Raw genomic sequence first — 15836 nt, forward strand, 5'->3', positions numbered from 1 at the left:
CTCCCGTCCTCTGTCTCTCTATTGCATTGCTCCTGCCCTCTCTCTCTCTCTGTTGCATTGCTCCTGCCCTCTCTCTCTCTATTGCATTGCTCCTGCATTCTCTCTTTATTGCATTGCTCCCGCCCTCTCTCTCTCTCTATTGCATTGCTCCCGTCCTCTGTCTCTCTATTGCATTGCTCCTGCCCTCTCTCTCTCTCTGTTGCATTGCTCCTGCCCTCTCTCTCTCTATTGCATTGCTCCTGCATTCTCTCTCTATTGCATTGCTCCCGCCCTCTCTCTCTCTCTATTGCATTGCTCCCGCCCTCTCTCTCTCTCTATTGCATTGCTCCCGCCCTCTGTCTCTCTATTGCATTGCTCCTCCACTTTCTCTCTCTATTGCATTGCTCCTGCATTCTCTCTCTATTGCATTGCTCCCGCCCTCTGTCTCTCTATTGCATTGCTCCTGCCCTCTCTCTCTCTCTATTGCATTGCTCCCGCCCTCTGTCTCTCTATTGCATTGCTCCCGCCCTCTGTCTCTCTATTGCATTGCTCCTACACTTTCTCTCTCTATTGCATTGCTCCTGCATTCTCTCTCTATTGCATTGCTCCCGTCCTCTGTCTCTCCATTGCATTGCTCCTGCCCTCTCTCTATTGCATTGCTCCCGCCCTCTGTCTCTCTCTATTGCATTGCTCCCGCCCTCTGTCTCTCTATTGCATTGCTCCTACACTTTCTCTCTCTATTGCATTGCTCCTGCATTCTCTCTCTATTGCATTGCTCCCGCCCTCTGTCTCTCTATTGCATTGCTCCTGCCCTCTCTCTCTCTCTATTGCATTGCTCCCGCCCTCTGTCTCTCTATTGCATTGCTCCTACACTTTCTCTCTCTATTGCATTGCTCCTGCATTCTCTCTCTATTGCATTGCTCCCGCCCTCTGTCTCTCTATTGCATTGCTCCTGCCCTCTCTCTCTCTCTATTGCATTGCTCCTACACTTTCTCTCTCTATTGCATTGCTCCTGCCCTCTCTCTCTATTGCATTGCTCCCGCCCTCTGTCTCTCTATTGCATTGCTCCCGCCCTCTGTCTCTCTATTGCATTGCTCCCGCCCTCTGTCTCTATTTCATTGCTCCAACACTTTCTCTCTCTATTGCATTGCTCCTGCATTCTCCCTATTGCATTGCTCCCGCCCTCTCTCTCTGTTGCATTGCTCCTGCCCTCTCTCTCTATTTCATTGCTCCTACACTTTCTCTCCCAATTGCATTGCTCCTGCATGCTCTCTCTATTGCATTGCTCCCGCCCTCTGTCTCTCTATTGCATTGTTCCTGCATTCTCTCTCTGTTGCATTGCTCCCGCCCTCTCTCCCTATTGCATTGCTCCTGCATGCTCTCTCTATTGCATTGCTCCCGCCCTCTGTCTCTCTATTGCATTGCTCCTGCATTCTCTCTCTGTTGTATTTGCTCCCGCCCTCTCTCTCTATTTCATTGCTCCTATACTTTCTCTCTCTGTTGCATTGCTCCCGCCCTCTCTCTCTATTGCATTGCTCCCACCCTCTGTCTCTCTATTGCATTGCTCCTTCATTCTCTCTCTGTTGCATTGCTCCCGCCCTCTCTCTCTATTGCATTGCTCCCACCCTCTGTCTCTCTATTGCATTGCTCCCGCCCTCTCTCTCTATTGCATTGCTCCCACCCTCTGTCTCTCTATTGCATTGCTCCTGCATTCTCTCTCTGTTGCATTGCTCCCGCCCTCTCTCTCTATTGCATTGCTCCCACCCTCTGTCTCTCTATTGCATTGCTCCTGCATTCTCTCTCTGTTGCATTGCTCCCACCCTCTGTCTCTCTATTGCATTGCTCCTGCCCTCTCTCTCTATTTCATTGCTCCCACACTTTCTCTCCCTATTGCATTGCTCCTGCATTCTCTTTCTGTTGCATTGCTCCCACCCTCTGTCTCTCTATTGCATTGCTCCTGCCCTCTCTCTCTATTTCATTGCTCCTGCACTTTCTCTCCCTCTAGCATTGCTCCTGCATTCTCTCTCTGTTGCATTGCTCCCGCCCTGTCTCTCTATTGTATTGCTCCCACTCTCTGTCTCTCTATTGCATTGCTCCTGCCCTCTCTCCCTATTGCATTGCTCCTGCATTCTCTCTCTGTTGTATTGCTCCCGCCCTCTGTCTCTCTATTGCATTGCTCCCGCCCTCTCTCTCTATTGCATTGCTCCTGCACTCTCTCTCTCAGCTTGTACCCAGGTTGCCCCGCGCTGCTGTCATGGCCGCTGTTGCTCGGAGGCAGCACATGGAGCGGCGCTGAGGGTCTGAGAGAGTTAGAGTCAGGATCCGGATTTCAGAAGTCGCGGCGCGATGGCCTTGGGCCTGGAACTCGAGTTGTCGGTGCTGCGGGGATTTCGGAGCGAGGCTGAAGCCGGACGGTGCGACCAAGAGGCGAATGGAGGAGGTAAAACCCGGGAAGGAGAGGGAGCCCGGACCTTGATCCAGATACAAAACATTGACCCCCCCCCCAACTCCCCCCTCCACCTGCCCCCCACACCCCCCAACTCCCCCCACACCCACAACTCCCCCCTCACCCCCAACTCCCCCCTCCACCTGCCCCCCACACCCCCAACTCCCCCCCCACCTGCCCCCCACACCCCCAACTCCCCCCCCAACTCCCCCCCCACCTGCCCCCCACACCCCCCAACTCACCCCACACACACCCCCCCAACTGCCCCCACACACACACCCACACCCCAACTCCCCCCACACACACCCCCCAACTCCCCCCACACACACCCCCCAACTCCCCCCACACACACCCACACCCGCCCCCCACACCCCCCAACTACCCCACACACACCCCCCAACTCCCCCCACGTATACACCCCAACTCCTCCCCACACATCCCCACACCCACCCAACTCCTCACATCCCTCCTCCAACTCCCCACATCCCTCCTCCAACTCCCCACCCCCCTTCACACACCCCTAATTCCCCATCTCCCCTCCACACACCCCCAAACACCCCCTAGTCCTTACCCCCCCCCCCCACACACCACACACCTCATATCACAATTCCCCCCCCACACTGGTTCAGCGTCAACTGGAAAATTATGTCCATTTCTGGACACCACAGGAACAGCGATATAGATCCGAGTCAAGATGGTGTGCGACTTGGAGGTGTTCCCATGCAACTGCTTCCCTCTAGGTGGTAGAGGTCATGGGTTTGGAAGGTGCTGTCTAAGGAGCCTTGGTGCGTTGCTGCGGTGCATCTTGTAGATAGTACACACTGCTGCCACAGTGTGTCGGTGGTGGAGGGAGTGAATGTTGTGGACGGGGTGCCAATCAAGCGGGCTGCTTTGTCTTGGATGATGTTGAGCTTCTTAAGTGTTGTTGGAGCTGCACCCATCCAGGCAAGTGGAGAGTATTCCATCACACTCCTGACTTGTGGCTTATGGATGGTGGACAGGCTTTGGGGAGTCAGTAGGTGAGTTACTCGCCACAGGATTCCTAGCCTCTGACCTGCTCTTGTAGTCACGGTATTTATGTGGCTGGTCCAGTTCAGTTTCTGGTCAATGGTGACCTCCAGGATGTTGATGGTGGGGGATTCAGTGATCATAATGCCATTGAATGTCAAGGGAAGATGGTTAGATTCTTTCTTGTTTGAGATTGTCATTGCCTGGCACTTGTGTGGCATGAATGTTACTTGCCAATTATCAGTCCAAGCCTGGCTATTGTTCAGGTCTTGCTGCAAATGAACACGGGCTGTTTCAGTATCTGAGGAGTCACGAATGGTGTGGAACATTGTGCAATGATCAGCGAACATCCCCACTTCTGACCTTATGATTGAAGCGACTGAAGATGGTTGGCCGTAGGACACTACCATGAGGAACTCCTGCAGCGATGTCCTGGAGCTGAGATAATTGACCTCCAACAACCACAACCATCTTCCTTTGCGCTAGGTATGACTACAACCAGTGGAGTGTTTTCCCCCTGCTTCCCATTGACTCCAGTTTTGCTAGGGCTCCTTGATGCCATACTTGGTAAAATGTTGCCTGATGTCGAGGGCATTCACTCTCACCTCTTGAGTTCAGCTCATTTGCCCATTTTGAATCAAGACTCTAATGAGGTCAGGAGCTGAGTGGCCGTGGCGGAACCCAAACTGAGTGTCACTGAGAAGGTTATTGCTAAGAAAGTGCTGCTTGGTAGCACTTTAGATGACACCTTCCTTCACTTGATCGAGAGTAGTGGAGCGGTAATTGGCCGGGTTGGATTTGTCCTGCTTTTTGTGTACAGGACAAACCTGGGCAATTTTCCAAATTGCTGGGTAGATGCCAGTGTTGTAGTTGTACTGGAACAGCTTGGCCAGAGGCACGGCAAGTTCTGGAGCACAAGTCTTTAGTACAATTTCCGGAATATTGTCAGGACCCATAGCCTTTGCAGTATCCAGTGCCTTCAGTCATTTCTTGATATCACGCGGAGTGAATTGAATTGGCTGAAGACTGGCATCTGTGATGCTGGGGACTTCAAGAGGGGGCCGAGATGGATCATCAACTCGGCATTTCTGGCTGAAGATTGTTGCAAATGCTTTAGCCTTATCTTTTGCACTGATGTGTTGGGCTCCTCCATCATTGAGCATGGGGATATTTGTGGAGCCACCTCCTCCTTTCAGTTTAATTGTGCACCACCATTCACAACTGGATGTGGCAGGACTGCAGAGCCTAGATCAGATCCGTTGGTTGTGGGATCGCTTAACTCTGTCTATCGCATGCTACTTACGCTGTTTGGCAAGCAAGTAGTCCTGGTTGTAGCTTCACCAGGTTGACACCTCATTTTGAGGATGCCTGGTGCTGCTCCTGGCATGTCCTCCTGTACTCTTCATTGAGCCAGGATTGATCCCCTGGCTGGATGGTAATGGTAGAGTGGGGGATATGCCGGGTCATGAGGTTACAGATTACAGTTGAGTACAATTCTGCTGCTGCTGATGGCCCACAGCGCCTCATGGATGCCCAGTTTTCAGTTGCTAGATCTGTTCAAAGTCTATCCCATTTAGCACGGTGGGAGTGCCACACAACATGATGGAGGGTATCCTCAATGTGAAGATGGGACTTTGTCTCCACACGGACTGTGCAGTGGTCACTCCTACCAATGTCATGGACAGATGCATCTGCGACAGGCAGATTGGTGAGGACGAGGTCAAGTATGTTTTTCCCTCTTGTTGGTTCCCTCACCACCTGCCACAGTCTAGCAGCTATGTCCTTTAGGACTCGGCCAGCTCGGTCAGTAATGATGCTACCGAGCCACTCTTGGTGATGGACATTGAAGTCCAGAGTACATTCTGTGCCCTTGCCACCCTCAGTATTTCCATCATGAAGGCTCTGGACAGAGTAGACAGAAACTGTTTCCTTTGGTGGAGGGTGTCAAGAACCAGATGACTCTTTAAGATTATTGGCAAAACAATCAAAGACTATGTGAGAAATCATTTTTTTATGCAGTGAGTGGATAGGATCTGAAATGCGCTGCCTGAGAATATGGTGGAGGCAGATACGGTCGTGGCTTTCAAAAGGGAATTGGATAAGGAATGGAAGAGAAAAACAATTGTAGGGTTATGGGGAAAGGGTGGGGGAGTGGGACAAGCTGAATTGCTGTTGCAGAGAGTGGGCAAGCACAGGATGAGCTGAATGGCCTCCTTTTTGGTGTAACCTTTCGATGATTTCACGTGAGTATTTTCAAGGTGATGAGTATAAAGTGAATGAGTTTCAAGTGAAACTAGAAGAATTCCTGACCAATATTTTCAGTTGTTTTGCTGTTTGTTTTCTGAACAAAGTCAATGCTGCAAATCTGAAAGTAACCTCTTTGTTCTTCCACTGTGGCCACAGCTCAGTTTTACTGTACAGCTGCCACTGTGTCACACTGCCCTTACCCTTAGCCGGTCAGTTAAGAGAGATGGTGACTTGACTAAACTGCACAGTTTTTAAAATAAGTCCACAGGTAATATACACTATCTGTCAAACTGAAGAGGAAATTCATCCATTAATAGAGTAAAACACAGTGCCGTAACCCAGCTGCACAGCACTGCTCAGCTGTGGTTTTGCCATGTTTCCCTGTGGATGTTGGGGTTGTTATGGCCAGGTGAGGAGGGGGGTCTCGGGCTCCCCCCTTGCCCCTTCCTCTTATTCCTTTTAAACTCTGTAGCAGGGTTTATTCCTTTTAAACAGTGGTTGTGCTTACCACCTCCCTGAGCGTTTTACCTTTTTCCTTTACTGTGATCGTGAAAGAACCAATCGGATAGGTTTGCTCGAGTTTAAACAAGAAGGAGATAGGTTTATCTAACCTGATTTAAAAATACTAAAAAAAAACGTTACACATTCACGCACACATTCACATGAGAATCACATACATACAAATAGATTACAGGAGGGAAAATAGATTTGGTGGTTGGATTAAAGTCCAGAATAAATGGAACTTAAATACAGTTTGTAAAGTGGATGATCCAGTAGTCCTCGGCTGAAGCAATATTCTTGAAGTCCTGACTGGTCAGGTGCACTTTGGTTGGCCTGCTTTGCTCAGGGTTGCTTGAAGGCAGAATTTGCAGTTGGCTCTCTTCCCCTTGTCGCTGGCTGTGGAAGTCTGTAGGCTTAGAGGGTCCCCCAGTCGCAGACAGTTTTCAAACTTTATGTTCTCTGGGGAGAGAAAAAGAGAGAGAAAGGGAAGTGCACAGCTTTCTGCTGCTGCACAGTGTTACTGCTTGCCTCTTGTCTGAGTAACAACTCCTAATTTCTTCAGAGATGAACAGAGGGTCACATGATTCTCTCAATCCCCTTTGTTTCTAAGGAGGCTTTCTGGAACTTTCTAATGAAATTCAGGGTTCTACATGCCCCAGGATGCCCATTCACGCTTGGAGGGAGTTGGCTCTTTCAAAATCAATGTGTGAGGATGGCCTTGACTGTTGTGCTAATGAAGCCATTTTCGGTAATTCAATCACCTAGAGCTAACCATTGTCCTGGCTGGGCTTCTTGTTAGACATTTTGTCTCCAGTTCAATCTCCTGATATTTCAGATGTAAATGGCAGTGGCCATCTTGGCTGTTAGTTTTTTTGAAGGTTATCTTGTAGGATTTTTCCCATTAAAAGTCTAAGGTAGGTTTTCAACCGATGAAATTAATATTTTTCATTTGGCATATCGGGTTTTCTTGACAGGGTCGTGTCAGTAGTCTTGAAGATGATGGTGGTGTTGGCATTGGCGAACCTGATAGACATTATTTCTTGCAAATAGAAATCAATATGAGCAGAGAGGCAGAAACCAGCTATGTGGCTGTAAGAAACCATTACTTCATGCATCTTGCAAATAAGCACTCACAAGTGATTTACATCCTTGAAATGCACAGGTGTATGTTACAGCGTGTTCACAGGTCAGCACTATTATCTGGTTAATGTCCTACTTTTCTAGTGCTGACCTATGTTTGCATTTTTCCTTAAACAATTAAGGGCTGTAATCTCTTTTTTTTACTGTACAGCTGGGTTTTTGCTATACATCTGTACTCATCCTGTGCTGAAATGTGTAATAAATGAATGTGTCCTATCATTTTGTCAGTGGTTATGGCACGGTCATCGCATAGTAGCTATGTGAAACAGGCTCACAGTGGAAACCTGGTTGTTTAGTTCCTATGTTGATTTAGCTGCTGGTTACCAGTGAGATGGAAAATGTTAGAAATGTAAACTTAGACAGATGAACAAAATAAAGTCTTGCATTTATGTAGCATCTTTCACAACCTCAGCACAGCCCAAAGTCCTTTACAGCCAATTGGATACTTTTTGAAGTGTAGTCACTGTTCTAATGTAGAAAACACGGCCACTAATTTGCACGCAGCAAGATCCCACGAGCAGTAGTGTTATAATGACCAGATGATTTGTTTTCGGGAGAGATATAGTCCATGGATGCAATTAAATGACGAGACAGTTACCAAAATTTCCTTTCAAGAGATTAAATAAGTGGTTATGTTATGGTTTGGGCTTTTTTAAACCTTTTTCTTGTGAAACTTCTTGTTGTTTTCTTTATGGTCTATATCCCTTACAATCTGAAACCAATGTGTTCCATGCTGTGCTTTACTGAGTTAAAGGGTTAACAGTTAACCTGTTTAATAAGAAAAACACACTGAAATATGAAAAGTATTCCCACAGTGTCTCATGTCTGTTGGAAGATGGAAAATGTCAAATGCCACCCCACTTTGTCGTGGCTAAAACTACTGACTGAATTTATTTACAGTAGATGATCTGCAGAAGATGCGACAGAGGGCTACTGTGCAGTGTAACTAGTAATTTACAGTACATAAAACTAAAATAACTTTGTTATCCCAGCCCGATTAGACAATCTCTTGTAATGACAGTGTTCTGTCATGATACGTAAGCAAGCTGTTTGGAGTTGGATGTGTCCAGAGGTTCATCAGTTCACCAGAGTTGCTGAGCCCCGAAAGATGCTTTGCTTTTAGACTGATGGTTTAAAATACATCTCAATGAGCATGGTCCTTTGCAGCCGTACTAATGCGCTTACAGATTAATAAGTACCGTTAACAAGTACAGGAGGCCACTTTGATTGCAGGAAATTAGAACACAGTGGACTATGTTATAGAAAGCTGGATTAACGCATCACTCTTGTTGTAAAATGCATTTCCAGTCTTGAGTGCTATTGACAAGGGAATACATACATCGGCATCTTATACATATCCCCTCAAAGAGCCTCATTATCTTTATTAGTTCTTGATCATGGGGTTATAAGTGAGACAATTAATCAGCAAAGTGAGTGGAATTCAGCATAGAGCAGGGCTCCAGTTCCATTTCTTTTTCTTTTATTTCCAAAATATACTTTATTCATAAAAATCTGTAAAAAATACATTACCAAACAGTTTCAAACAGCACTAAGTCAAAAAATACAAACAGTGCAAAGGAGATCAGTTTCCTTCAATACAGGAGTGAATTGCCTCACAACCCTTCCATTTCATTTGTCATGCCATATACATTTTTACATTTTACAGCACACAAAATTTTCCCGATACAGTTTGAGGGGTTTCCCATGGATCCAGCCCCTCAGTTCAGCTTGGTGGGGGGAGCTTACACTGTGGTCTTTCCCCATTGAGCCTTTGCTGCGGCTGCCCCAAGCTTTAGTGCGTCCCTCAGCACATAGTCCTGGACCTTGGAATGTGCCAGTCTGCAACATTCGGTGGTGGACAACTCTTTGCGCTGGAAGACCAGCAGGTTTCGAGCAGACCAAAGGGCGTCTTTCACCGAATTGATAGTCCTCCAGCAGCAGTTGATGTTTGTCTCGGTGTGCGTCCCTGGGAACAGCCCGTAGAGCACAGACTCCTGTGTTACAGAGCTGCTTGGGATGAACCTTGACAAAAACCACTGCATCTCTTTCCACACCTGCTTTGCAAAGGCACATTCCAGGAGGAGGTGGGCGACCGTCTCTTCCCCACCACAGCCAACGCGGGGGCACTGTGCGGAGGGGGCGAGACTTCGGGTGTACATGAAGGATCTGACGGGGAGGGCCCTTCTCACCACCAGCCAAGCTACATCCTGGTGCTTGTTTGAAAGTTCTGGTGATGAGGCATTCTGCCAAATGACTTTGACGGTCTGTTCGGGGAACCATCCGACAGGATCCACCGTTTCCTTTTCCCGTAGGGCCTTGAGGACATTCCGTGCAGACCACTGCCTGATGGACCGGTGGTCAAAGGTGTTTCCCCGCAGAAACTGCTCCACGAAGGATAGGTGGTACGGCACTGCCCAACTGCATGGAGCGTTCCGCGGCAATGTGACCAGGCCCATCCTTCGCAACACCGGGGACAGATAGAACCTCAGCACGTAGTGACACTTGGAGTTTGCTGCAGTTCCATTTCTGCCATAGGGCACAGTCCATGATTGGGTAAGTGGTCTGTGATAGGAATGGTTTCACAGGGCATGTTCTCATTTCATGCACATCCTTGTAAACATAGGGATTTTTTTTTTCAAAATCCTTTTTACTTTGTTTTACCAGAGAATATGTGCTTCATTGACAACACGACCAATGAAAATGTTTACTTCCATTTCGCCTGAAAACTTATAAGACAAGGAGGGTGGGTTTATTATTTTGCATTTCATATGTCTGCTTGCTCTTTGATTTAAATATGTTATCTTCATGCTTTATTCAATTTGGAAGGTGACTTTGAATTGTCAGACACTTGGTGCAGAGAATTAAAGCACAGTGTACTTTCCCTCTTGAGGCAGGGGGTCACATCTGACCAAAACAAAAGAAGGTTTGCTCTCTCTACTGTCTCCCAGGGGTTTGTGTGAATTGTGTTTGAGCAGTGTCAGACCAGTTCTTAATGGATGTAGCAGAAGACTACCCACAGACTGACTCTAAATTGGAAACTTCACGCAACCATTGGTTGGCTGTTCTGGTTAATTGTAAATCTGCACTCCTGTGATAAAGCACTAGTGTGCTGTTATAATGTCGAGGCTAATGGAGATTCTTGATATGGAATAGTAGGTTCTTCGTTATATGCAGCTGTTGTGCAGGACTTGATCTGGGAGCACTCGGTGTCCAAAAATGGAAATGCTGTTTCATTCCCTAGCAGTGGCCCCCCCTTCCACCTTGATGTGCACGTAATAATCCAGTAAATGAGGAAAAGACTTTAGTAATTCTTCCTTAGTCCATAAATGCAGACTTGTCACATCAATAACTTTAGAGGAGCTATATGCTATAAATGAGATCTAACTAAGGCACAGTTTAACTGTAGGGTTAGCTGAAATGCTTACCCATTGCATTTTTCGCCAGCAGGATCTATTTTTAACAACCTTATCAATCAGTTTTTAATAAAGAATGTAGGTAACAGAATTTCCAAGGTTGAACTGTGGAAGATGGTGGAGTTTTTGTGCTTAAAAATAAAGTGACAATTTATAAATGGGTTTCGAGTGAATTGAGCTGGGATTGTGGTTTTGAGACACAGAAAGAATGATGTCAGTCTTCCCAACAAAAAGGTGACCTTTATTAGAAACAATGGAGGCACAACAGGTCTGAGATCCTGAAATATGCTCAGCACTCTGGTTCCAAGGGTTGAAATCCCACTGGGCAATATTATTAGCAAGCACACTAGCAAACTCCCCACTTGCCTAGATGAGTGCAGCTCCAACAACACTCAAGCAGCTTGATCCCATCCAGGACAAAGCTGCCCACTTTGGCACCCGATTCACTGCCTTAAACACTCACTCCTGCCACCACAGGTACACAGTGGCAGCAGTGTGTACCATCTACAAGATGCACAGCAGCAACTCGCCATGCCTCCTTTGACAGCATCTACCAAACCCGCACCTCCACCACCTAGAAGTGTGTGTAAAGTTCCATTTGCCCAGTATTTTATTGGTGGTAACACATCTGAAATAAAATACTGGACTAAGGTTTTCATGCAACACCCTGGGTACTGCTCTTTCACATTGTGATTTCAGCCTCCTGATTCCAAAATGAAAATGTTAGGAAGAAATGAGGCTGAATTTAAAAGAAAAGGTTGCTTATAACAATAGCGGGTGCATGTAAAATATGGATCTTTCATTTAGGGTTTAGCTAAGAAATCACATTGATTTGCATGATAAAAATCCCAAATAGTGGCATTTGGTTTCTTAAAAGCAACAAGCGCTGTATTAACAATAGGACATTCGAGCCTCAGTGGATGGATGTCTAACTTTGCTGCCAGTCACATCAGACTCCCAATTAATCACTTAATTCGAGCTGCAGTCACATTAGGTTTGAAGTCACTGCACGTTGCAGAGGAATAACACTTGTACGCATAAAGATTTTCCAGTCTCCAAATGAAATAATACGCTGCTGCTTTAAATATCTACTTGCCTATGTTGTTGGTTTAAGACAGACAAAGCACATTCTGTGGCAGCTGCCTTATTGAGAGAGCTCTTGTGTTGTTATGGATTTTAAGCCAGTGTAATATTCCATTATCGGGTGCAAACAAGAATTAGTTGCAGTAGGAATTGTTACATCTTTGAAATTTCTTTATCTTCTCATTACCCCTCCTGGTCTGGATCAGACAACCTGTCTATTTTAGTCTCATTTTTGTTTTGGTATGATGAATTAATTGGCATGTGGGGTGCGGGGGCAGTGTGTGTTGCATGGTTATAATACCATGACTTGGGGAATGCTGCATTGCAGTCATTACCAACACAAACAGATTATCTGGTTTTTCCCTCATTTGTTGCTTGTGACGCTGCTATGTGTAAATTGGCTGCTGTCTTTGCCTTCAAGCATAATTCATTGCTGGAAAAAACACTTTGGAACATGTTGAGGCACCATTTAACAAGGATATATTGAAACACTTTTTATAATATTGATGTTTTTCATGTGGGACTGGATGTCTGTTTTTGTTACTGTTATTCAGTGTTTCTTATTTTCGTTTGTAGCTCAGTAAAAACAAATTCCATTTGCTTTAAAAACAACTGCAGGGTGTCTGTCTGCTGGCTCAGTTAGTCATTTGGAACAGAAGGAGCCCGGATTGATTTCCACTCTGGGCTGAATTAGCTAATCTCAGCTGTGGTGGCAGGAGAAGTAGAATTTAAAAACAAATGTTTTTGGGTTGTGGGCAGTGCAGGCATGGTTGACATTTATTGCCCATTCCTAGTTGCCTTAAGGTGGTAGTGGATTGCCTTGAATTGTGCTGCTGCTGCTGATGATGCTGTTAGGGAGGGAACTACAGGATAATTATCCAGTGATGATCAAGGAACAGCAATCTACTACACAAGCTCGGGTTGTACTCCTTGGAATTTAGAAGGTTAAGAGGTAATGTAATCAAAGTTTTGAAGGTATTAAGAGGAACTGATAGGGTAGATTGAGAGAAGCTTTTTCCGCTGACTGGGGAGTCTGATCTCATTGAGTGGTGGAATAGGCTCAAGAGGCTAAATGGACAAGTCCTGTTCTTATGTCCATTAGAATGGCATCTGACTTGGAGGTAATGGTGTTCTCCATGATCCTACTTAGTGGTAGAGGTTGTGAGGCTGGGGGATGCTGTTTGGGTAGGTCTGGTGACTCGTTACAATGTGTCCTGCCAGCAGTACATACTGCAGCCACAGTATGAAGGAGGTGGATATTAAGTCCAGTGGCTGGGTTACTGATAAAGCTGATAGATCTTCGTTGGATGTTATTGAGCTTCTTGAGTGTTGTTGATGCTGCACACCTCCAGGCAAGTGGTGAATTATGCTGTCACATTCCTGACTTGAGGCTTGTAGATGGTGAAGTGGCTTTGAGGAGTCAGGACGTGAGCCACTCATCGCAGACTACCCAGCCTTCGCCCTGCTGTTTTGGCCACAGTGCTCACCCATTAAGGATCTGGTCTGTGGTGACCTCCCCCCCCCCCCCCCCCCCCCCACTGCCCCCAGGACATTGACGGTCCCCGTTGTCCTCTACATCACTGGTCCAAAGCGGATAAGAGGCTAGAGTTCCTGCTCCTGATTACTGTCTGGGGCCTGTATTGGAAAAGTAAATGTGTGTTGGGGGAAGATAGGGTTAAGCCCAGCTATGATGCATCCCTACCCCAAAAGTTGAGTAGTTCTCATTTTTTTAGACACGTGGAGAATGTCCACTTCAATAAGGTGATGGGTGCCCATGGATACCCCAGCATGATTTTCAGGAGAGGAGCGGATGAGAAAATTGGTGAGGAAAGCTGCAAACAAATATTCTAATCTTTTTAAATGAAATGCATGCACCCTGTTGGGTCTCAATTCTGCAAACTCAGCTTTTATCTGCTGGTGTATTAAAACTGTTTTGCGATGGATAATTAAGGTCGCAAACCAGTGGTATCGGATCAGTAACTGTTGAATGTTATGGTTACTGCAGATGTCAGCCTGTACATTTTGAATAGTTTGCACTTCTTTACCTGTTCGTTATAACAGACTGTTGTTCTCATTGCAGAAAGCAACTTCTTGTTGCAGCAGCTGTTGGAGGGGAACTTCAAAGATATTCTATTGAATCCAAGGGTTCAGGAGATTTTTTCTGCTCAAATCGCCGATGGAGAAGTTATTGACGTGTACTTGGAAAATCAGATCCTGGCATACCTCGATAGTCTGTCAGAAGAGCAAGTAGAAAGGTGGGTTTAAATTTAACATCACATTTTCAACTTTTCCATATTTTTTCCCACAAATGCTTAAATACACTAATACAGAATCATAGAATGATACTGTACAGAAGGAGGCCATTCGGCCCATTGTACCTATGCCTTTGGTAGAGCATACCAGTTTGTCTGACTCCACTGCTCTTTCCCAATGGCCCTGCATTTTTTTCCCCCTTCCAAATGTTTATCTCACAATAACTTACTAATATATCACAACTTCTAACAATATTTGAAAATGCCATTCTCTCTGCCTGATGGAGAAACCAGAGTCAATAATTGGAAGGTGATTTTTCATTGAGTATTGCAATCTGACACCCTTTGTGCTGGGTCCCCGTCCTGTTTGAAAAAAGCAGGAGCAGGGATAAGATGAATCAAGAAGTATGGCTTTGGTGATATCAACTCTAGTTTGTAGGATGGAGGGGAGGCACCCTCAAGAGTTCCACAGTTTTGAAGTCCTGAGAAAAAGTGAGTTAGAGTATATTACAAAGTATCTTAAAGCACGAAACAGACAAATTGACCCACCAGGTCCATGCCAGCAATAATGTTCCACACAAGCCTCCTCCCACTCTTCTATATCTAACTGTATTAACATATCCTTCTCTTCATCATGTGCTTATTTAACTTGCCCTTAAATGCATCAATGCTAATTGTCTCAACAGCTACTTGTGGTAGTGAGTTCCACATTCTAACCACTCTCTTGGTAAAGAAGTTTCTCCTGAATTCCCTATTGGATTTATTAGTGACTATCTTATATTTATGTCCCCTGGTTCTGGTCTCCCCCACAAGTGGAAACATCATCTCTACGTCTACCCTACCAAACCCTTGTTGTGACAGTTCCTTATTTTGAGTGTTGCTGTAGTTTTGAATATCTGCAACCCCTTTTGAATGGATTTTTTCATCTTGTTGTGTACAGGCTCTTTATCTCTGCTCATTTAATATTGCCAGAAATGCTCAAAGTTATGAATATATAATAAAGATCATCTTACATGTCGTAGGCAGCACAGGGATATAGTCATTTCAACATTGGGACGTTGGGTTCAAGCTTAGTTCAGAGTGTTGGGTGTAATTGTCCCCTTCTCTCTTGCCAGCTGCAAAGATGGAGTGAGTTTGGGAGTCTCAACTCAGCTCCTAAAGGATCCAAATGCACAATGCAAAACTGCCCACAGTCAAAGGGATGGCTGGGAAGTTCAAATAAATTCAAACTCTGCATTTCACCTTGCTGGGCTGGTTTGAATGCAATAGTGAAACTCACTGAGATTAATTTTTCACTATATTTGTGAAACAAAGGAAAGTATCTTTTTTAGAGTCATAATGGCACATAAAGACAGGGCTAAATTGTGGCGAGTCGAAGAGACTTAGTAGTTGGCAGGAAAAAAGACAGAGGCGCAAGGGGAGAGCCAACTGTGCAACAGCCCCAACAAACAAATTTCTCTGCAGCACCTGTGGAAGAGCCTGTCACTCCAGAATTGGCCTTTATAGCCACTCCAGGCGCTGCTTCACAAACCACTGACCACCTCCAGGCGCGTATCCATTGTCTCTCGAGATAAGGAGGCCCAAAAGAAATGGCACAGAAGACGGCCATTTGGCCCATCACGTCCATGCTGGCTCTCTAGAGCAATCCAATCCGCCCCATTCCCTGGCCCTATCCCCATAGCCCTGTAAGTTAATTTTCTTCAAGTGCCCATCCAATTTCCTTTTGAAATCATTCATTGTTGGACATTTCAAACATCTAGAAATCTT

At 45.8% G+C, this 15836-nt stretch overlaps 1 protein-coding gene across 1 annotated transcript in view; it reads left to right on the top strand.

Annotated features, from left to right (window-relative positions):
* The first annotated feature begins 2198 nt into the window (after positions 1–2198).
* The window catches only part of ttc27 (tetratricopeptide repeat domain 27), a 209791-nt gene continuing 196153 nt past the window's right edge, over positions 2199–15836 (top strand). The window contains exons 1-2 of the mRNA XM_068045342.1: positions 2199–2419; positions 13898–14072. Coding sequence (XP_067901443.1) covers positions 2326–2419; positions 13898–14072 — 269 coding nt within the window. The 5' untranslated portion in view covers positions 2199–2325. The remainder of the gene's footprint in view (positions 2420–13897; positions 14073–15836) is intronic.

Source organism: Heterodontus francisci, chromosome 13 (genome assembly GCF_036365525.1).
Source record: "Heterodontus francisci isolate sHetFra1 chromosome 13, sHetFra1.hap1, whole genome shotgun sequence".
NCBI classification, from domain to species: domain Eukaryota; kingdom Metazoa; phylum Chordata; class Chondrichthyes; order Heterodontiformes; family Heterodontidae; genus Heterodontus; species Heterodontus francisci.